Consider the following 21,763-nt stretch of genomic DNA (forward strand, 5'->3'; position numbering starts at 1 on the left):
TTAATGTGATTAGCTCACTGGTGTGCCATCATTTACACGGACTTGGGGGGTAGAGTTGTACCAGCAACTCAATTGAAGAAGCATTGAAGATAGGAGCTGTATTTTGTACATTGAGGATACGTGAGCCTTAAAGTTGATGTATCCTCGCAATGTATCAGAGAGATTTAAATCTTTTTTCTCTACTTTGTGTCAGCCATGGCTTAGTTGGTGACATTCTCACCTCTGGTTCTCAAAGCTCTGGGTTCAAATCCCACTCCAGGGTTTGAGCACAAAGATCAAGGCTGACACACCTAGTGTGGTACTGAGACAGTGCTGCACTGTTGGAGGCGTTGTCTTTCGGATGAGACGCTGAACTGAGGTCCTGCGGGGCTACCTACAGGTGGATGTGAAAAATCCCAGGGGTGCAGATATATTGAAAGAAAATCTGTGAATAATGGGCATGTTGCCACATTCAGCAGCGACATTTGCTTACTTGTCCACATGTGTCACCGTCATTGTTGATCAGATATTGCAATGAACCTGACTTCCAACTTTGATGTCATGCACGTCACTGAGTTTCCTTGGAATGAGCAGCTGGCCGTAGTTGAACAAGCCTCTTTCGATCAACCCGGAGGCCAGTAGTATTTAGACAACCCTGGCTGCAGGGTTATAGCTGCAGCTATTTTCCTGAAATAACCGTGCAGAGTCCTGAACATTGGCCAGAGGATTCGCATGCCACAGACATTGTTTTTTGTCGTGGGGTCGAGTTTTCCTTTATAAATCAAATAAAAATTTCCCCTGTCTCAAGCAGCAAGAGAGCCAATTTAAAATTTAATTCAAAAATCTGTTCTTCACAAGAATACAAAACTTACAGATATCAATACTAAAGCACCTCAATGATCAGTAAATCCTAAGTTTAAAATAAATTGTCTACCCAAATCAAAATTTAAAATCAGAACTTGACATCATTACATGATTTATGTAATCATCTCTCCTACTGGTAAAGAAAAAAATATAAAGTGCTTTTCACAACCTCAGGCCCTCCCAACACACTTTACAGCCAATTAAGTCTTTTGAACTATTGTAATATATAAATTGCAATTTATAAAAAGCCAATTTGCTTACAGCAAAGTTCCACAATAGATAATCTGTTTTTAATGATGCTGGTTGAGAGATAAATATTGGCTAAGACACCAAGGAGAACTCACTGTTCTTCAAAATGGAACTATCTTTTACGTCCAACTGAGAGGTGGATGGTGCCTCAATTTAACATTTCATCCGAGACAAAACAGGAGCTCTGACACTACAGCACTCTATCAGCATTGCACTGAGAGTGTCAGCCTGAATTTTGTGCTCAGGTTCCAGAATGGGATTTGAACCCACAACCTTCTGACTCTCCTGAGCCATGGCTGTGATTCCTTCTTTCTGCCTTGTATTGTGACCCTTCACCCTTAATTTGTACAATTTGAGATTTAAATTTTGTTTCTGCTCTGCTTTTAGTTTCTGAGAGTTTATATATTAGCCCAATCACGTAACTGAGTCAAACTTTCACAGGTTCACTTTGAATCTACTCTCACCCTGACTCAACATTCTAGAAACCCTGTCATAGCTCGTTTAGCCTTCAGTGGGGGTTGTTAGAAAAGATGAGAAAAAGCATAATAATTGAAAAGAATTCTTTGTCTCTGTTACAGTGTGATTAACTTTATTCCAACCCCAGTCCTGAAAAACCAGTCAAATTGGTGCCAATCATATGAGTTGGGTTTTTGTGGTTGTTCTGAAGGGAGAGAGAGGAGTGATACATGTACCTGTCTCACTGGAACATATCTGAAGGCGGATGTTCTCCTGTAGCTGCTCACGGGGGACTGCACGAGCTGGGCGCCCCCCTCTGGTTGTTCCTCCACACCAGCTGTGGTTGCTGAGAAATGCAACAGCTTTTGGTCAAATCCTTGCCACTGGACACAACTCTTAGTAAATGAGCAGAGCAGGGCTCAGTCCTGTGCCTTCCCTAACCCCTAGCCTGTGTCCTCTCCATCCACTGTTAACACACATTGAAATGCTTTTAAAAGCATTTAGTGGCCTTTTATTAAATTGCGACTTTAAGTCTGTTGTGTTGGCATTTTTTTTCTCCCACAGGAACACTGACTGTTGAAGCCATCTATCAGGACCGAGATCAGTTTGCCCAGCTGGTGCGTGAAGTAGCCGCTCCTGACGTAGGCCGCATGGGAATTGAGATCCTCAGCTTCACCATTAAGGTTAAAAATAAAAGACATACTTTGGATGCAGAGTTATCTGCGGCCAACTTTAGTTTCACTTGTTTTTCATCTTTAATGAATTCGGAAAGCTCCCATCAGCAGCTGGATCCAAGGTTTGCAAAGATCAGATAGAGAGACAAACAGAATAAGCATATGGAGCATTCACTGTGCATCAGGGATATGGCACTACTCCTACTTGGAGTGGGTCCATGGAAACAAGATATGGCCATTCGGCCCCTTGAACCTGTTGCGCCACTCAATTAGATTGTGGCTGACCTACATCTGTGACTCCAGTTGGTTCAGTGCCCCTTAATACCATTGCCCAATAAAAATCTATCAATCTCAGTTTTGAAATTTTCAATTCATCCCCCCCGCTCCATTGCCCCCCTCTCCACCCCCCACCCCCCTACCCCACACCACCCCCAAGCCTGAACAGCTTTTTGGAGGGAGAGAGTTCCAGACTTCTACTGCCCTTTGTGTGAAGAAGTGCTTCCTGACGTCGCCTCTGATTGGCCTAGCTCTAATTTCAAGGTTATGCCCCCATGTTCTGGATTCTCCCACCAGAGGAAATAGTTTTTCTCTATCTACCCTATCGAACCTTTTAATCATCTTAAACATCTTAATTAGATCACCCCTTGGTGTCCTATATTCAATGGAATACAGGCCTAGCCTATGCAATCTGCCCTCTTAACTTAATCCTTTTAGGCCAGGTATCATTTTGGTGAATCTGTGCTGCACCCCCTCCAGTAGCATTTGTGAGGCACCCAAAACTCTACTCTAAATGGAGCCCAACCAGAGTTTTATATAGTTGTAGCATCACTTCCATCCCTTTGCATTGCAGCCTCCTTGAGATCAAGGCCAACATTCCAGCAGCTTTTTGAATTTTTTTTGTACCTCTCCAGTGATTTTTGTACTTGCGCTCCAAATCCCTCTGATAAGGCTCGAAAGCTGATTTTTCGTGCATGTGGGTTGTTATTTTTCAAAAGAAAAGTAATTTGTGACATATTTGCATTTAAATGCCAGAGCTTCCCACGCTGTGCTATTGATTTGAATCAGCTGGTCTGAGGGGGAGACAGCAAATGAAAACAAGCTGTTTCCACACAAAGATTGTTGCACCCAGGCCGCAGTTTGAGTACCTCCATGTGCTCAGTTGTAGAGTGAAATTGGCAGAGCCTTGAGAGCAGATGGCCTGCCTACCTCCTTGGCTGCAAAGTAGTGTATTTGGTGGAAGGAAAGTGCAGTGTGGGAGGGTGAACTGAAGAGGACAAGTTTAAACAGCACCTTGTGGCTGCTGCTGCAGGTGGGTGCTTTCTCCCTGGAATTGTGCTCCTGTTCTGTTTCTGGATTACCTGTTTTTTTTTCAATTGCATAGGCCTAGATTAACTTCCATTGTTTTTGGGCGGCGGTAGGGCTTACTGTTGTAGGATGTAGATGATTCAGATTGCACCAAGGATCAGCACTGAACCTCTCCCTCTTCCTTATTGTCATGGATGTTCTAACTGAGCAAGTGAGATAGGAAGTGCCATAGTCAATGATGTTTGCAGATGACGTTGAGCAGATATGGTGGGGATGATGAGAACATGACTGAGTATCTGGAGAACTGGAGAAAAGTGCTGGAAGACAAGAATATGGAGATCAGTTGACCTATGACCCTATTTATGGACTGTCAGTTTGAGCCTAGGGAAGAGGATCAGAGAAGTTGTAAAGATTCTGGATGAAGACTGGAGAAAGTGAATAGTTTCAAGTACCTAGGGTCAGTGGTGGCGGAAGTATGGAAATAGAAATTAAGTAAAGGATTAGCCCTTGTTGGAGTAATTGGAAGATGTGCAGTGAAGTGTTACGTGATAGAAAAGTATCTCTGAAACTGAAAGGAAGAATCTACAAGACCGGTTGTGAAACTGGCTTGTTGTTATTGTGCAGAAATTTAGGAAACCTCAGGAGGAGAGGAACAAGGATTGGATACTAATGAGATGCAGGTGCTGAGAAGGACACATGGAACGATTGGGTCATGTCAATGAACTGTAATGAAAAAATTTATTTAATTTATAAACCCTTCATGAAACCTCATCCTGCCCGTGGATGAGGTTCCATGAAAAATGTGAAGGCCGCCTGGGCTCTTCACCTGCCCGTCAATCTTAAGGTTGAAGGGGCAGCTTTCTCAATAGCCTTAATTAGTTAATTAATGGCCTTAACAGGCCTTTGACAGTTCAGCGGGTGCGCAGCCGACTCGGCTGTCCGCCCACTGAGCTGAATATCTAAATTACGCTCGGTGACGTTGGGGCACACACCTGACGTCACCCCGCTCGCTGAGCCAAAAATTCTCCCCATTGGGATTGGAAGAGGAGTGGGTGACTGACAGGAGGAGCTGGAGAACGGTGATCAACCAGCATTGTGGTGACCCCGAGTAAAATGGCAGAAGCCAAAAGAAGAAGAAATGAAAGAAAGATGGAGATGATTCACAATGTGAAGCTCCTGTCTAGGTTAGTGCATTCTTCAGTGCGTTTTTTTTTTCTCAATTCTCCTATAAAGACAGTCATGACAAGGTAGAAGACAGAAGAGATTATGTGACAGAAGAGTTAGTCATGCAAGACCAAAGCGAGTAGTAATGGGACAAGAAAAAGGACAAAGGATTAAAAGAAATGCCTAGAGCAAGGTTGTGCTGCTTAAAAGCAAAAACAAGAAAAACCGAAACATGCGAAGAAAAACAAAAGGCTGTGAAGGAATGTTGTGAAGTGCATAACCAAAAAAATGAAATGCTATTCCTCAGGCTTGCAGACACAACATTGAGTTCAACAATTTCAGACCATAATCTTTGCACGTTTCTAAAGAAAAACTTCCATGTGCATGTGTCCTTGGGAAATCTTTAGTCACAGCTTGGTACTGAGTGCTGTTAACCTCAACAACGATCTAGAACTGCTTCCCCAGCCATATCAATTTAAAAAAAAAGCACTGATTCACACTGAGTGAAGAGGCAAGGATTGTGTGGATCAAATGGACTGAACAGAGCACTGCACAAGAACTGTGTAGATTTTAAGGAGGCTTTTGAAAGTGGGAAAGACATGAGTTCCATAGTGCAATGCCAGTATGACTAGAGTTCTTTGGGACATCCCAAGGAAGGAGGCTCCACCATAGATGATACATCATTGTGGGGGATATGGAGGTGGAATGGCACTGCTGGAAGAGATTGTAATGGGAGGGAGGTGAGAAATCATGGAGGGATTAATAAAGGAGAGCAAAGGTACCTAAGAAATAGGAGCAGGAGTAGACAACATGGCCTGTTGAACCTGCTCTGCCATTCATTAAGATCATGGCTGAATTTTTACACCAATTCTACTGGAGGATGGGGTGCCAATGGAGGTAAGTTCAAGGGTGATGGTGAGTGGAATTTTGCATAGCATAGGATGCAGATGGAGAAGTTTCAGATGAGTTTGAGTTTGCATAAAGTGGAGCTTGGGTTTCTGATGAGGAAAAGTCAGGTCTAAAGCTGACAAAAGCATGGATGAGTTTTTTTTATCACCAGTGTGATGAGGTAAGGATGGAGATGGGTGTTAGTTGTGAGATATAAGTGGACAGTCCTGATGATTGCCCATATATGAGGTTTGAAACTGTGCTGAAGAGCACCATGTTTGTGCTATGTAGTGTTGTTTCAAAACAGTTCATTGCATATGATCATGAGATGTAATGAGATGCATTTGGAATACTAGTTTTTCTTTTACAACTTGCATTTCAATAAAGGAAGATTTATATCGCATCTTGCACTTCAGGATGTTCCAAAGAACTTGGCAGCCAATCAAGTGCGTTCAAAGTGCGGTTTCTGCTGCAATATAGGAAACACAGCAGCCAATTTGAGCACAGCAAGCTCCCACAAACAGCAATGTGATAATGATCAAATCTGTTCTGATGATGGTTGAGGAATAAATATTAGCCAGGACACTGAGGAGAACTGCTGCACTGCGCCCCCACCGCCCACCCACCACTCCTCTTCAGATAGTGACATGGGATTGGTTACATCTGAAAGGGCAGATGGGCTTCAGTTAAAGGTTTCATCGGAATGACGGCACCTCTAACTGTGCAGCGCTGCTTCAGTACTGTGCTGTAGTGTACATCAGGTGTGTGAAAAGCTTGTTGTGTTTCAGCAAGCTAAATTGTGGGAAGCATCGCAGCTCTAAGACCACAAAATGTGGGAGCAGAAGTAGACCATTCAGCCCATCGAGCCTGCTCCGCCATTCAGTGAGATCATGGCTGATCTGATAATTCTCAGCTCCACTTTCCTGCCCTTTTCCCATAACCCTTGATTCCCTTCCTGATTAAAAACTGTCCATCTCAGCCTTGAATATACTTAATGACCCAGCTTCTACAGCCCTCTGCAGTAAAGAATTCCACTGATTCACGACCCTCTGAGAAAAGTTCCTCCTCATTTCTGTCTTAACTGGGCAACCCCTTACCCTGACTTTATGCCCTTTGGTCCTAGACTCTCCAACAAAGCCTGTCAAGCCCCCTGAGAATCTTATTTTTCAATAAGGTTGCCTTTCATTCTTCTAAACTCCAATGAGAACAGGCCCAACCTACTCAACCTCTCCCCATAAGAAAATCCCTCCATACCCAGGATCAACTTAGTGAATCTTCTCTGGACTGCCTCCAATGCTAGTATATCTGCCAGGCAAGTCTGTCCAATCTGTCACCAGCATAGTGTAAGGTCCATCAGTGGTCATCAGATGTATTTTCATCCCCGCCCCCCAACTTCAGGCTCTGGGGCTGCTTCTGGTTTCAGCTACCACCTTCCTGACTGAGATCAGCTAACTCCACACAGCCCAGTGAGAGACCAGGAACATCCCAGGTTCAATGTGCTTGTGCTGCTGATGTCTCCATCGGGGAAGCTGTTATATCGAATGGCCTGTTTCTGCACTGTACATTTGATTCAACTGGTCTGTACTGGTGTTTATGCTCCACATGTGCCTCCTCTCACCTCTCTTCATCTAACAATATCAAATCCATTCCTTTTTCCTTCATGTGTTTACCTAGCTTCCCTTAAGTGCAGCTGAAAGCTGCAAGTGGGAATACGCAGTCACATTTTCCATAAAGAAATCAGGTACCTACCAGTTATTTTTTTGAAAAGAGCCAAATGTGGGGTGGGAATTTTAAGACAAACCCTCATAAAGTGGATTTTACACACCCTGTGGTATTCAGTCTGTCATAACATTGTACAATAGGAGGCTGTTTCTCTAACATGTACCCATTCAATTGCATTCTAGCTCCCCTCTCTGTGAAGCTTGTGATATTAGAAGCACATGTTCGCTCAACTCCATGCAATTCTCTAGAGTGGTGTTATTTTTAGACTGAAATTTTAAAACCATGTTAAGAATGTGGTGAGATGCTTTGGTTTTATATTTTAAGACTTGTTGCAGTATTTGCTGTGCTTGCATTTATAAGTATTGGGAATATGTAATATCTTAACCCTCTGATTACTTCATAGCTCTCATTTGAAAAGAAATGCACATTTTTCATGTTTCACTGCAAAAGAACTGACCTTTATAATGGTGCTTTCTCACAGTGGAATAGGCAATCATAAAGTGTTTATTTTAATGGGAGAAATGTTGACAGGACACTGACAGAATTTGTGTCATGGGATCTCCAACATTTGCTTTAATGATCGAAACAGGCAAACAAGGCCTCGGTTTAGCCACTTCCTCCAAAGAATGAGAACATCAGTGCTGCCCTAAGGTGTCATCTTACATAAGCACTAAAGTGGAGCTTGAACTCACAGCCACGTGACTTAAAGGTGAAAGTGCAACTGACAGAGCCTGACTCTTATCACTAACCAGAAATAGTGAAATCCTTGAATGATTTAACTTGTACCATTCTCTGACTTGAAATCTAATTGAGTTCCCTTAACTACGATGCAGAAATGGTACTGTGATTCTGAAAGGATTAAACACCAAAGGCCACACTACATGAGCTAATGCATTAACCAAGTACAAGGGGTGGAAACGATTTGGAGGGCGCTGGCATACGATCTGAGGGACTTTCCATTCAGTGCAGAGATACTTGGAATTTGCATTGTGAGCCAACATCCACTGACTGGTTGACTCTATTTCATTTGCAATGGTCTTTGAAGCATTTTTCATACTTGGTGAAAATGCCCTGTGAAGCAACACTAATTTAAAGTAATGTGGTGTCTTGACTTTTAAAGGTTCGCCAGTAGAATTGATGTCACAGAATATTCTCTAGAAAATGGCCATTCAGCATTCAGCCTGCTTGTTCAAGACACTCCTTAGTTATTTTATCAGGCCTGTCAGTAATTGCAATCTTGAAATTCCTCCCTCTTTTTCATATGGGAAATGCTCCGTCATTGCCAATATTGCATTTGTCTCTGATCTTGAAAGTTCTAGCTTGATTTCACACAAGTTTAAAGGAGTCTGGATTAAATTTACAATCCTTTTCTGATTCTTCATGTTGCTCTTAAGCCCCAGCTTAGTTCTTCCCCTGTTGTTTCCTCCATCCCTCACCATTGGAGAAGTGCTTTCATTCTGTGTACCTTGTCCAGCATGGCTGAGGTCAGGAACTCACGGAGCGGGGAGTCTCAGCCCTTAACGCTTGAGTCATCCTGTTACTGGAGGCAAGGTTGTGCATCAGCTGGTTAAAGCTTTAGATCACTAGACACCCTTTCAAAGCATAATTTAAAAGCTACTTATAGCTTTGTTTGAGGAAGGCTGGGATGAAGTGCAGATAAGTTTTGCTGGAGAAGAGAGTTGTTACCGTGTGGATGTCTGTTACTCTTGGAGATTTTAGGAAATATGGTGGACTTTGTTGAAGGAGCAGAGAAAAAATACAGAAGCCTGTGTGCAGATAAATACCTGAAGCCAAGATCTGAAGAATGTAAATTCTTTTTTTAAAAAGGGAATAGGATAATGGCTTTCATAACAGCTGTGGCTTAGTTGGTAGCACTCTCACTTCTAAGTAATAAGATTCCAGATTCAAGTCCCACTCCGGGACAAAAATCAAGGCTGACATTCCAGTTAAGTACTAGAGGAGTGCTGCACTGTTGGAAGAGTCATCTTTCAGATGAGAAGTTAAACCGAGGTCCCATCTACTTGCTAGGGTAAGTGTAAAAGATTCCTGGCACTATTTTGAGGAAGAGAACTAGAGTTGTCTTAGCCAATACTCATCTCTCAATCAACATCACAAAACAGATGATCTGATTGTTATCAAGTTGAGAGCTTGCTATACATTAATTCTTTGCTGCATTTCCTACATTACAGCAGTGACAGGACTTCAAAAGTATTTCCTTAGCTAGAAAACAGCTTGAGATGTCCTGTGGTTGTGAAAAGCACTATATAAATGCAAGTCTTTTTTGAAAAAGAGAAAACCCAAAGGGGGTAGGGAGCGTTCTGAAGAATGAAAGTAAATTAAGTGGCTCAAACAAAGTACAACACCAGCACAGAGCTAATGGAGCATTCAGCAGATTCTGCAGAAAGACTTTCTGCAGCTCTATGCCCAGATAAATAACTGCGCCATTTATCAACATTGTTCACCGTTGTCGATCCTTAGCAATTAGCACCAGAAATCAGTTTTCTGTTTAAAATAAAAACGGCAGGAAAAGCTGTAAACACACAGCAGGTCAGGCAGTGTATGTGGAGAGAGAGAGAAACCTAGTTAACATTTCAGGTCAATTGCCTTGTGTCAGAAGTAGAATCTTTTATTTGTTTGAAGACCATCCTTTTCAGTGGTTCTGTGAAGTAAACTGATTCCTGGGATCCTGGGTGGACCATTTAGGACTGAGATGAGGAGAAATTTCTTCACCCTGAGAGTGGTGAGCCTGTGGAATTCGCTACCACAGAAAGTGGTTGAGGCCAAAACATTGTATGTTTTTAAGAAGGAGTTAGATATAGCTCTTGGGGCAAAAGGGATCAAAGGATATGGGGAGAAAGCAGGAGCAGGCTATTGAGTTGGATGATCAACATGACCATAATGAATGGCAGAACAGGCTCGAAGGGTTGAATGGCCTACTCCTATTTTCTATGTTTCTATGTTAAACAGGAGGCTGGGATTGGTATAAGTTATCATGCAGAGTGAGGCACTGACGTATTGTCTGTTTATTGTATTCTAACAATCTGATTCAATTCTCCAATACTACATTCCTTCCATTTTTGGATTGGATTAAATTTTTTGCCAAAATGGGCCACATTACTAATTCTTGCAATGAAATGTTTTTCTCTGATGAGTGGCCGTTCAAGGTGTCTGATAACTCTTCTGTTCTATTAAGCGCCTGCTCTTTGTGTTACAGGATGTTTACGACAAAGTGGAGTACCTGAGCTCATTGGGGAAGTCGCAGACAGCGATAGTGCAGAGAGATGCAGAGATAGGAGTGGCAGAAGCCGAGAGAGATGCTGGAATACGGGTAACCGTGATTAACAAATCACTAAACTGCAAAGCTTCTGGGGATCAGTGTGACATTGAGTCTGATCGTTTCAGCAGTAGAAGTGTGACTGGGTGTGGAGACATACAGATGCATAGCTCCTATACATTACTTGCTTTTTTATGTGGTGTGAAATCCAAAAACCTTTGCTTCTGACAGTGTTAAAATGGTCAGACTTGATGTGTGTTGTTCACCAATGACACTGATAGGCCCTTGCAGTAGATTGCCAAATGCAGAATGACTCAGCTGTTTGGCAGTTGTGTATAAGAGGAAAAGTCCATAATAGTTTCTGCCAATGCTTTGTCCTCGTGGATTCATTAAACAAGTTTGCATGAATCAATCCTCATGATTTAGTGGTGTCAGAACCTGTCAATGTTTCTTCAGGTTGAAGCACAGTGTAACACAAGCTTCCTGTTTTGTTTCTGTCCCCACATCTTTCTGCCGCTATTCCCCTTTCACAGCACCTTCTCCCCTCGAGATGTTCACTTGTATAATCAATCTCTATTATCTTAGTAAATGTTGCCAATTCTGGTTGGGTGTATTCATGCACATGACCAACTCCCACTGCCTGCCATCCACTGCATCATTGGTCCATCCGCCAGGTGCAGAACCTTGTCATGGCCAATTGGAAAGGGAACAGAATCTTTGTTACCCATTTGGATTCATTTTGACTGTTAATTAAATAAGTTTCTCTTCAATACCGTTCCACCCTGACCCCTATTCCGGCTTCAGATCTATTTAAGTGCTCATTGTATGAATATGTTTTTTTAATATCTTTCTGATTTTTTTTTTCCCCTGGGTGTTGTTTACAGTAATGTCCTGGAGATCCGTCTTCAATTCTTGGAAACTCCAGGGCAATCCTAGAGAACTGGTAATCATAATTTAAGCCAAGTGACATTATTTCATGCACAAACTTCGATGGCAAATGTTGAGAACAGGGCGATGTAACCACAAGGACATTTAAAGCTAAGCCCCCAGTCCTGCTCTTACCTGGTCATTGGATAGTAGTCGAGAGTAGGGATTCTGCTCCCTCTCCTGTCCCCTCAGATACAGATACTGCCACCGCCTGCGATCAGATCAGGTGAGAGCAGCGAACTCATTGTCAAAGTAGGATTGTAGCTGAGACCTCATACAGCTCAATTATTCACCACTTTAACGATTTAAATCATTGCCGAGCCCCAGGTTCCTTACGACTTAATGTTGGCTTGTGAAACCATATATTTGTGATGTGGCGTCCTTCAGTGCTTGAGTTTTGTTTCATCATGGCCGGAAAACCCTGATTATTCTCTTCTTTTTTCTCGGCCCCCAAAATCCGCAGGAAGCTGAATGCAAGAAGGAAGCCATGGATGTTAAGTATAGTGCTGACACCATGATGGCTGACTCCAAGCGAGCGTTCGAAATGCAGAAGGCATCCTTTAATCAGGAAATAAATATAAAAGTAGGTATATTTTCTTCCATCACTGCCGGCGACTTTCATTCTCAAAGACAAATTGAACCACTCAACGTGAGCCGGGGAATCCTTAGCAAGTCAGAAATTTGAGTCTTAGTGGCACTGCTGAGTATTTTGTCAGGGTTTACCACAGTTACATAGGCCTGAATGTTACTGGCCTCCAGGCAGCAGGAAATGAGGTGATGGGTGGGGGTTAGTCGGGGAGGCAGTGAAATAGTAGGAGCCACATTGGGAGCACTCAGAGGCAGGATTGGTTGCGGATCAGCTGTTTGCTTTGAAGCCTTTTTTTATGGGGCCCACCAGCATTTTGCAGACAATGGGGAGGGTACCAGCTTAATGGTGCACTCCCTGTGGCATTCAGGAGGTGGGTGTGGGGGTGGCAGCATCGGAGCTGGAAGCACTGTGGCACAAAGAGGGGACTGCAGGTAGGAAAGACAGTCTCCACAGCCCAGCGATCTCTCTGGAGGGGTTTTCCCTCCAACCTTCGCTCCCCAGAATTTCTTATTTTCCTTTAACTTACGGCCAATATCCTGAGGGTCTCCTTTTTTTCAATTCATTCATGGCTGGGCCAGTATTTATTGCCCATCCCTAATTGCCCTCGAGAAGGTGGTGGTGAGCTGCCTTCTTGAACAGCTGCAATTAAGGCCCACCCAGCGTGAAACACGAGCGGCAGTGCTCAGTGCTGCCTGTGTGGGTAGGGGGGAGTGGGGGTGGAGTGCGAGCATAACCTTTATAATCTCCCTGAGCACCGATCTTAATAGGCCTTTTAGCTGTCGGCAGGAGTGCTGCCAACTCCGGTGTGTGCCCGCCAACCGAAATATTGTGCGTCATTTTACGCTCGGTCAGGCCATGTGCCCACCCACCAAGCTAAAAATTTTACCCAACGGATGAGAGAAAACAAACTTTAATACCAGGGCAACAAAGGGCACAAGTTCAAGGGGCTTGGGCAAGTTCAGAAATTTCTTCACACAAAGATCAATCATCAAGATGTAATGAATTCCCTAGAATAGCAAGGGCATGAAGTTCGTTCAGGGAAAACAGATGTTGTCTTCGGACAGCAGGGCTTTTTTTAATTCATGGGCTGTAGGCATTGCTGGCTAGGCCAGCATTTATTGCCCATTCCTAATTGCCCTTGAAAAACTGAGTAGCTTGCTAGGCTATTTCAGAGGGCATTTAAGGGTCTGGAATCACATGTAAGCTAGACGGAGTAAGGATGCCAGATTTTCTTCCCTAAAGGGAAGGTGGGTTTTTACAACAATTGACATTTTATTGAGTTCAAATTCCGCCATCTGTTGTGGTGAGATTTGTATCCCCAGAACATTACCCTGGGTCTCTGGATTACTAGCCCAGTGACAATACCACTATGCCACCTCCTCCCCATCTCTTCTGGAAGGGGGAAAATCAAATGGGATTTAAAGTTCTTCACCAAAATCAAAGTGCTGGAAAAACTAAGCAGAAGTGGTAGCATCTGTGGAGCTAAAAACGTTTCAAGTCCAATATGACTCTTCCTAGAACTGAAGAGGTGTAGAAATGTGATGGGTTTAGTGCTGTTGAAAAAGAAGGGAGGGAGGGTCATATGGATTGAAAGAAAAAGTTCAAGCATTGGTTAGAGGACAAGGGGAGATTAAATACCAAAGATGTCATGGAATAAAAGTCAAAGGGAGTGGTAATGGTAGTAGTAAAGAAACAAAGCATTGGTCCAGAGTAGGTGTTAATAGCAGAATAAAGGTCAAAGACCTTTAAAGACCTTCATCTGAATCTGATCTCATGATCTGAGCCCCTTCATCATGGCTGTTTCTCTGAGATTGTTTCCAGAGAAAAAACACACAAAGTAAAAGTAGACTGAGTGGTGAGACTAATGGATTCTAGACCTGGAAGAGTTTCTCAAAATCTTCATGGAATCCAAGGGAATAAAAATGTAATTTGAACTATTTAAAAAGCCTGTCATGGAATGCTGGGAACACACTAAGTCTTTTTCAGCACTTGGAAGAGACGGATTGATTAATGTTTGCTGAAAGGTCTCTTTCTCTTTGTTCCTATCAGGTACTGATAGACCTGCTCTACTATTACACTCAATTTTATTTCCCTCAGCTTTGTGACCCTTTCTTTTTTGAGCTGAAGGTGCTGATACCTCTGCACTTCCACAAGGCCTCCTCCTAGAACCTGCTTCAAATGGCCCCATTTCAAGTGTGACATACCTAGATTATTGGACATTTTAGGGGAGTCCAAAGGGCAGTGATCAAAAGCAAGAGCATTGCTCCCTTGCTAATCCTGGGATACCGAGGCTAACTTTAGTGCCTTATAGCAGTCCTGGCTGACACCAGCTTAACTGGCAAAGAGCAGGAAATAAATCTGTGATGTTTGGTATTTTTTCTGTCTCTTCATTCTTGGCATATGAGCATCGCTGGCACATTGGCATTTATTAATTATCTCTAGTTACCTTTGAGAAGGTTGTGGTGGGCTGCCTCCTTGAGCTGTGAGATGAAATTGCTGTTAGAGAATTCTAGGAGTTTAACCCAGTGATGTGGGAATGGTGATATGGTGTCCAAGTCAGAGTGGGTACCACTATCACTGGATAAGATCTCAATGGAGAACCATTTTCGGTTAGTATTCATTGTTTTAAAAAAACAATAAAACAAAATCCTGCTGTAGATAGCAGCTTTGAAGTAGGTTATTTATCCACTGCCTTAGCAAAGGAAAAAGAAATGCTGAATATAATTTTAAAAATGTGTAAAAGTAAGCGTTTGAGCTTAATTTGTAATGGCCTGCAAACCCTATGAGGATTAAAGCTTTGGCGTCACTGTTTGAATCGAGCTGTTTTAATGCTTTGTCTTGCATTTTCTTGGCTGTATTTAGAAAGCAGAGGCTCAACTGGCTTATGAGCTGCAGGGAGCCAAGGAGCAGCAGAAAATCCGTCAGGAAGAAATAGAGATTGAGGTGGTCCAGCGCAAAAAGCAGATTGACATTGAGGAGAAAGAAATCACTCGTATGGACAAGGAGCTGATAGGGACAGTGAAGAGGCCAGCAGAAGCAGAAGCCTTCAGAATGCAGCAGATTGCAGAAGGGCAAAAGTACGTGTGCCCCCCTGATGTGCTCTGTGTCCCTATAACTCTAAACTTCTGTTGCTCTATAGTTATTGTGTGTTGTTGAAATTACATTGTGCAATTGTCACATTGTCACACGACATATCTGTAAGCTGCAATGGATATTCTACATGATGTTTAGCGGAGTGCGATTCACATGAGTTCCCAATCTCAGCAGGATCATTTAGCAACATCAGAACAGGGCCTATGGGCCTGTTCTGCCATTCAGTTAGATCATGGCTGATGTATATCTGAACACCATCTACTCTCCTCTTTATTTTGTAGCCAAACCTGCATGTGTAGATGAGCAGGGAGGAAAGTTAATAGAGATGCAAAGTGCTCCCCGTGTCCCAGCACTGTTCCAGGCAGTAGCTTGCATTGAGGCCACCTCACTGTGTGTTTTTTAACATTGAATCTAATTACTACTGAATATATTTCCTTTAAAACAGAATTTTTGAATATTTAACCAGATAGTGAAAAGACTTCTATTCATGTCAATGTTCTGTTTCGACTCTCAGAGACATTTGAAAGGACTGTGTGTGCAACAAATTACTTTTGAAGTGCAGCCACTGTTACATAGGTGAGATTGACACACCTTGCAAAATATTAGAGGAAGAATTATAAATTTGACAGTAAAAATGAACAGCGGAACATTGCTCCAAACCCGCTATGTGGAAGTACAGCTCGTGCGTCACACCCTTCACAATAGATTCAACCCAGTAAAACAGAATCATTTAAAAACTGTTAGATGTAAAGTAAGAGCTACATTTTTGTGATGTCACCAAAGTCACCATCACTCTCTATCCAAAAGTGAAATACTGCAGATGTTGGAAATCTGAAATGAAAACAAAATGCTGGAAAAACTCAGCAGACCTGGCAGCATCTATGGAGAGAGAAACAGAGTTAACATTTCAGGTCGTGACCTTTCATCAGAACACTCTATCCTCTCTGCTACTCATCTTGATGGACCATTGTGCAATAAATTTGTAAAGTCCTCCACATTGTTGCTTCTTTTGAACTACACTTTGCTTCCAGAAGGAAGAACCACATAGAATAGTGTGGAGGCCAAGAGAGCAGAACCTTGTCATGCATGAACTGTGGGCAATGCTCTACATTTTAGATACACAGGGCATTGGTGAGACCACATCTGGAGTATAGTGTACAGTATTGGTCTCCTTATTCAAGGATATAAATGCGTTGGAAGCATTTCAGAGAAGGTTTACTAGACTAATATGTGGAATGAGTGGGTTGTCTTATGAGGAAAGGTTGGACAGGCTAGGCTTGTATCCACTGGAGTTTAGAAGAGTAAGAGGTGGCTTGATTGAAACATATAAGATCCTGAGGGGTCTTGACAGGGTGGATGTGGACAGGATGTTTCCCCTTGTGGGAGAATCTAGAACTAGGGATCACGGTTTAAAAATAAGGGGTCACCCATTTAGGACAGATATGAGAATTTTTTTTCTTAAAAGGCAGTGGAGCAGCCTTTTTTTTAAGGTAGAGGTAGATAACCGAGGGGGTGAAAGGTTATCGGGGGTGGGTGGGAATGTAGAGTTGAGGTTATAATCAGATCAGCCATGATTTTATTGAATGGCAGGGCAGGCTTGAGGGGCCAAGTGGTTTACTCCTGCTCTGGATTCGTATGTTCGTATGTAAAGGCCGCCCCTATTCATATAAGTCATGTATTGGTGAATTCTATTAAATCAGAATCTATGCCCAATGTGGAATGTCCATTCGGGAGGGCTGCAATTTGCTCTTGACCAGATATTTTTATAGAAACAGTTCAGTTTTCATGTAAACTGATGCCACTCTGTGACTATGTTCTAATTTGGATTCATTCCCAGTCAGTAATCCATTCGTTCTATATAAATGAATCCAGGTTGAAAGAAATAGATATTTCTTTATTCCTCTTCTCTTACCCTGCCACCCCCACTTCCCCTAAACCTCTATGCAAACAGTTACAGAATATTCCTGAATCATTATTTTAATAATTCAAATTTTCAGCACTTTTGACTACAGCACTTCATTTGTTTGCAACCTGCATGTCTGCAATTTGAATTCTATGTGGTTATGGATTCAAGTCCCACTCCAGAGACTTGAGCACAAAATCCAGTCTGACACTGTCAGGAGGTGCCAGATGAGACATCAAACCGAGGAGGCCCTGTCTGACCTCTCGGAAAATGTACAAGATCCTGTGGCCAATCTTTCAGAGTCTGTTCTGGACAATATTTATCCCCCATTAATCAACATAAAGTTAAAATCACCTGTTTTAGTTATCATGTTGTTTGTGCGACCTTGCCTTATCCAAATTGGCTGCCTTGTTTTCTGTGTTACCACAGTGATTACATTTCAAAAATACTTTTATTGGCTGCAAAGTGCTTTATGCTGTCCCGAGATGGTGAAAGCTGCTGGATAAATGCAAGACTTCTGTGTTTCTGTTTTGTCACTTTTGCCTCCACAGCTCTCTAAGCTCTCCTGTTTTCGTTTTTGCAGAGTGAAGCAAGTGCTGATTGCCCAGGCTCATGCTGAAAAGATCCGCAAGATTGGAGAGGCAGAAGCTTCTTCTATTTCAGCGATTGGAAAAGCTGATGCTGAGAAAATGAGATTGAAGGCAGCAGCTTACCAGCAGTATGGAAGCGCTGCCAAGATGGCACTGGTGCTGGATGCTCTTCCAAAGGTAACCTGGCGATTTTAATGACATGCAAAGGTGATGAAGTGCATTTAGTTTCACCCTTTGTCATCTGCAATCATGCTGCATGGTTGGTGAACTGGAATTATCATGAGAGCAACAAAAGGGAAAAACTGGAAGTGATTTTTATCGCACAGTGTTATTTGGACATGTGGTTGCTTAAATCAAAAGAGAACTGGATACACGTTTGAGAAGGAAGATTAGAAAAGAAAATGGGAAGTAGACTTAATGTAGAAGAGCTGGCCCCTGCAAATTGTAAATACTGAGTTTATAAATTGCATATCCTGCATGCGATTACATCTAACTATCTGGTTCTGCAATCTCAACAGGTCTTTTATTGTCCCTAAAACTATTTGTCCCTAGCTCTAATTGACTGCTGGTCTAATTAACTCTAGTCAGAGTTCTGGCGGTGTGATGGCAAACTTTACAAGCGGCACTCCCTGTGCAAAGCTTTGCACGTTGACAGTGCATGTTGGGATATTGGGCACTGCAAGAATTTCATTCATCCAGTATGTTTAAACCACTGACTCACTTGGTGCCTGTCGCTCCATGGATTTAACTCACAGCCACAGCTGGGGCTGGTTGCTCTCTGCGTTGAGGAGTTGTGGGGGAGGGGGCAGGGGGGTAAGCAAAATAATATGGATGCTAGAGAAAGGAGAACAGGATTTTTAAAAAATTCATTCATGGGATGAGGGCGTCACTGGCTGTAGCATTTATTGCCCATCCCTAATTGGCCTTGAGAAGGTGGCGCCTTCCTGAACCGCTGCAGTCCATGTGGTGTAGGTACACCCACAGTGCTGTTAGGGAGGGAGTTCCAGGATTTTCACCCAGTGACAGTCAAGGAATGGCAATATAGTTCAGGATGGTGTGTGCCTTGGAGGGGAACTTGCAGGTGATGGTGTTTCCATGTGTCTGCTGCCCTTGTCCCTCTAGATGGTGGTGGTTGTGGGTTTGGAAGGTGCTGACTATTTGCTCAAAAATATCTGGATTAATCTGATAATCAGTGAGTGGAGAGGGCGGGGAGGCATTTGTGTTGCCCTAATGTCATTCATTCTTAATTATGGTGAACTACTTGCAGATCGCTGCCGAGGTGACAGCTCCTCTTGCTAAGACGGATGAAATTGTGATTCTCGGAGGAGACAATAACCGTGTTACATCAGAAGTCACGCGCTTATTGGCAGAGGTCCCTCCCTCCGTCCACGCTCTCACGGGAATCGATCTAACAAAGGTCAGTGCCATGTTCCTTTCTAACATCTGGGTAATTTTATATGGAAACATTATTATTAAATTAACCAGTAAACACTTTGCACATTTGGAAAATAACAATTTAACGCATATTCACAGTTTTATTAAGGGAATATTCAGTTCAGTTTAGCAACTGTATTTTCACCTCTTGACTTAGAAGATTGAGTTCAAGCTGCACTCAATAACAGCAATTTTTATTTGACTCGTGCCATTAACATAGTAAAATGTCCCAGGGTGTTTCACAGGAATGTTAGCAATTAAAATTTGGCACTGAGCCACATAAGGATATATTAGGGTTGATAACCAAAGGATTGGATAAAGCGGTAGGTTTTAAGAAGCACCTTAAAGTAAGAAAGAAAGGTAGTGGGGGAGGAAGACGTTTAGGGATGGAATCCCAGCACTTCAGGCCCAGGTAGCTGAGGGCACGGCTGCTAGTGGTGGAACGATTAAAATTGGGTATGCTTGGAAATGGAGGCGCGCTGACATCTAGGAAGGTTGTAGGATTGGAGGAGGTTACAGAGATGGGGTGAGGCAAGGCCATGGAGGGATTTGAAAACATGGATGAGAATTTTAAAATTGAGGCATTGTTTAACCAAGCACCAATGTAAATCAAAGAGCACAGGGGTGACACTTGCAATGATATTAAAAGGGAATGCTCTTTAAATTAAACCATTTTTAGGTGGTTATCGAAGATCTCATAAGGACTTTTTGAAGAGGAACAGGGAGTTCCAGTGTGATGGCCCCTTAATAATTAGACATAGCTGAAAGTGAAATAGTATTCATGTAATCATAACCCAAGTATAAATTCCAGGCTCCTATTTCATTATAGTTCTTTCAGTATTACATTGTCTTTCTTTTCTAGGTACCTTTAATCCAAAAATTAACCAACGCCCAGGCCTGATCATGAAAAAGCCACAACAAATTCAGGATATTTCTCTATAGAGAATACTATTCCACAGACCTCCACCTCAGAACACTTGTATAAGGAACTCCTTTTCTACTGACTACTTGTGTGATTTTTCTTTTTAAATTTTACTTTTGTTTTTCTTTTCCTCTTTAAAACCTCTGGTGCCTTAATTTAATCTGGATCAGAATTCATTGCATGACAAGAATTCTGTTTTCTTCCCCCTTCAAATCGAAACATTCAATAATTGTTCTCATTTGTTGCTAATCATTTAAAGATAAAACAGATTCTGATGTCCCTGTTGCAGGTTGGCTGGAGCTGGATTGTTCGGCTGTGCAAAAAGTTAGCTTTTTAAAACTTACTTTCTGCTCTACCCTTGTGTGTTCTGTCTGCTGATTATAATGCCAGTGCCAATACCAATCCTGGCCCAATATGCTGCTGGAGTTGGGATGTATTTTCTAGGCCATAAAGATGTCAGCCGCTGGTGTTGATGGTGAGGGCTGCGATTTCATAGAATTCGCCCTGGCGTGCCTATGCCAGCTGTGTAAAAGATTTGAAGCAGGAACAAGCCGGTCTATCTCAGCTGTCACTTTCAAACAGAGTTCTCAAATACCTGAACTTAACATTTCCACTAAAATTCAAATGCTGCTGCCTTTCTGCCCCTGAAGTATGGATTTTTAATTTTAAATTTAAATTAGTCCCCTGGACATTCCTAGATCTGGATGACTGATCCTGCAACATGGGCACAGACATATCAGTGGATGACAAATCCTAAAAGCCATAAGTAACTCCAGCAAACCAGACGTGCCTCTGCTGCTTGGACGTCACTGGTTTGATGTGATCATGTAAAGATTGATGCCATGAGACATTGCTAATCCTGTTTTTTTTCCTAAATTGTTCTATTGTGTCCCAAGATGGATAAAATTGATTTGTTGTAATTGCCATGGGTTGGTGATGTGTAGAGGATATTTCCAGATGTTGTCCTGGAGTGTATTGGGGTGTGCTCCTCAACTTAAGACTTATGTGAACTTGTATATTAAAATGTGTAATCTTATTTTAAATGGAATTTCACAGTGGAGTTTGGTACAAGGTACACAACCTACAAGAATAAAGTTTATAAGAAGAATAACTATTTTGTCTTAGCTGTTAAGTGTCTCGTGTGTTGTATATGTGGCTAAGTGCACACATGTGCACCACAATATGATCTCCAGTGGGGTTTAACATCAACTTAAAAATTGTCCTCTACACACCAGCGATCAAAAATCCATTTTGCTTTTTCTCTGCTGTTGGGGAAACTCGTGCGTGCAAGCACAAGTGATCTTTTCCTGACTTTTAAAGTGTCCTTCGGAGGTCAGAGAACAAATTCCACCAGTGCAAATGATAGTTTCAAACCTCAGTCAATTACTTAAAAACAGAAAACGCTGGAAAAACTCAGCAGGTCTGGCAGCATCTGTGGAGAGAGAAACAGAGTTAACGTTTGGAGCCCGTATGACTCCTCTTCAGAGCTAAAGAGAAGTAGAAATGTGATGGATTTTATACTGTTTAAGAGGGGGTGGACCAGTTGGAGGAAAATAGAAAGTTAATGATAGGTGAGAGCTAAAGAGAAATTTGACAAAGACGTCATGGACACAAGACAAAGGGAGCATTAATGGTAGTGTTAAAGATTAAAGGTGGTGATGATAGTGGCATAAAGATAAGATAGCAGAATGTGTGAATAGAAGAACAGGGGTCAGCACTTTGTGAAAGAA

The 21,763-nt window shown here is 42.4% G+C and overlaps 1 protein-coding gene across 3 annotated transcripts in view; it reads left to right on the top strand.

Annotated features, from left to right (window-relative positions):
• LOC121282951 (flotillin-2-like) overlaps positions 1-21,144 on the top strand; it is a 96,168-nt gene extending 75,024 nt beyond the window's left edge. For all 3 annotated transcript variants that reach the window (XM_041196792.1, XM_041196791.1, XM_041196793.1), the window contains 7 exons: positions 2,113-2,231; positions 10,516-10,629; positions 11,966-12,085; positions 14,954-15,168; positions 17,671-17,854; positions 18,945-19,094; positions 19,974-21,144. In XM_041196792.1, coding sequence (XP_041052726.1) covers positions 2,113-2,231; positions 10,516-10,629; positions 11,966-12,085; positions 14,954-15,168; positions 17,671-17,854; positions 18,945-19,094; positions 19,974-20,012 — 941 coding nt within the window. In that variant the 3' untranslated portion in view covers positions 20,013-21,144. The remainder of the gene's footprint in view (positions 1-2,112; positions 2,232-10,515; positions 10,630-11,965; positions 12,086-14,953; positions 15,169-17,670; positions 17,855-18,944; positions 19,095-19,973) is intronic.
• The last annotated feature ends 619 nt before the right edge of the window (positions 21,145-21,763 follow it).

Source organism: Carcharodon carcharias, chromosome 10, assembly GCF_017639515.1.
Source record: "Carcharodon carcharias isolate sCarCar2 chromosome 10, sCarCar2.pri, whole genome shotgun sequence".
NCBI classification, from domain to species: Eukaryota; Metazoa; Chordata; class Chondrichthyes; order Lamniformes; family Lamnidae; genus Carcharodon; species Carcharodon carcharias.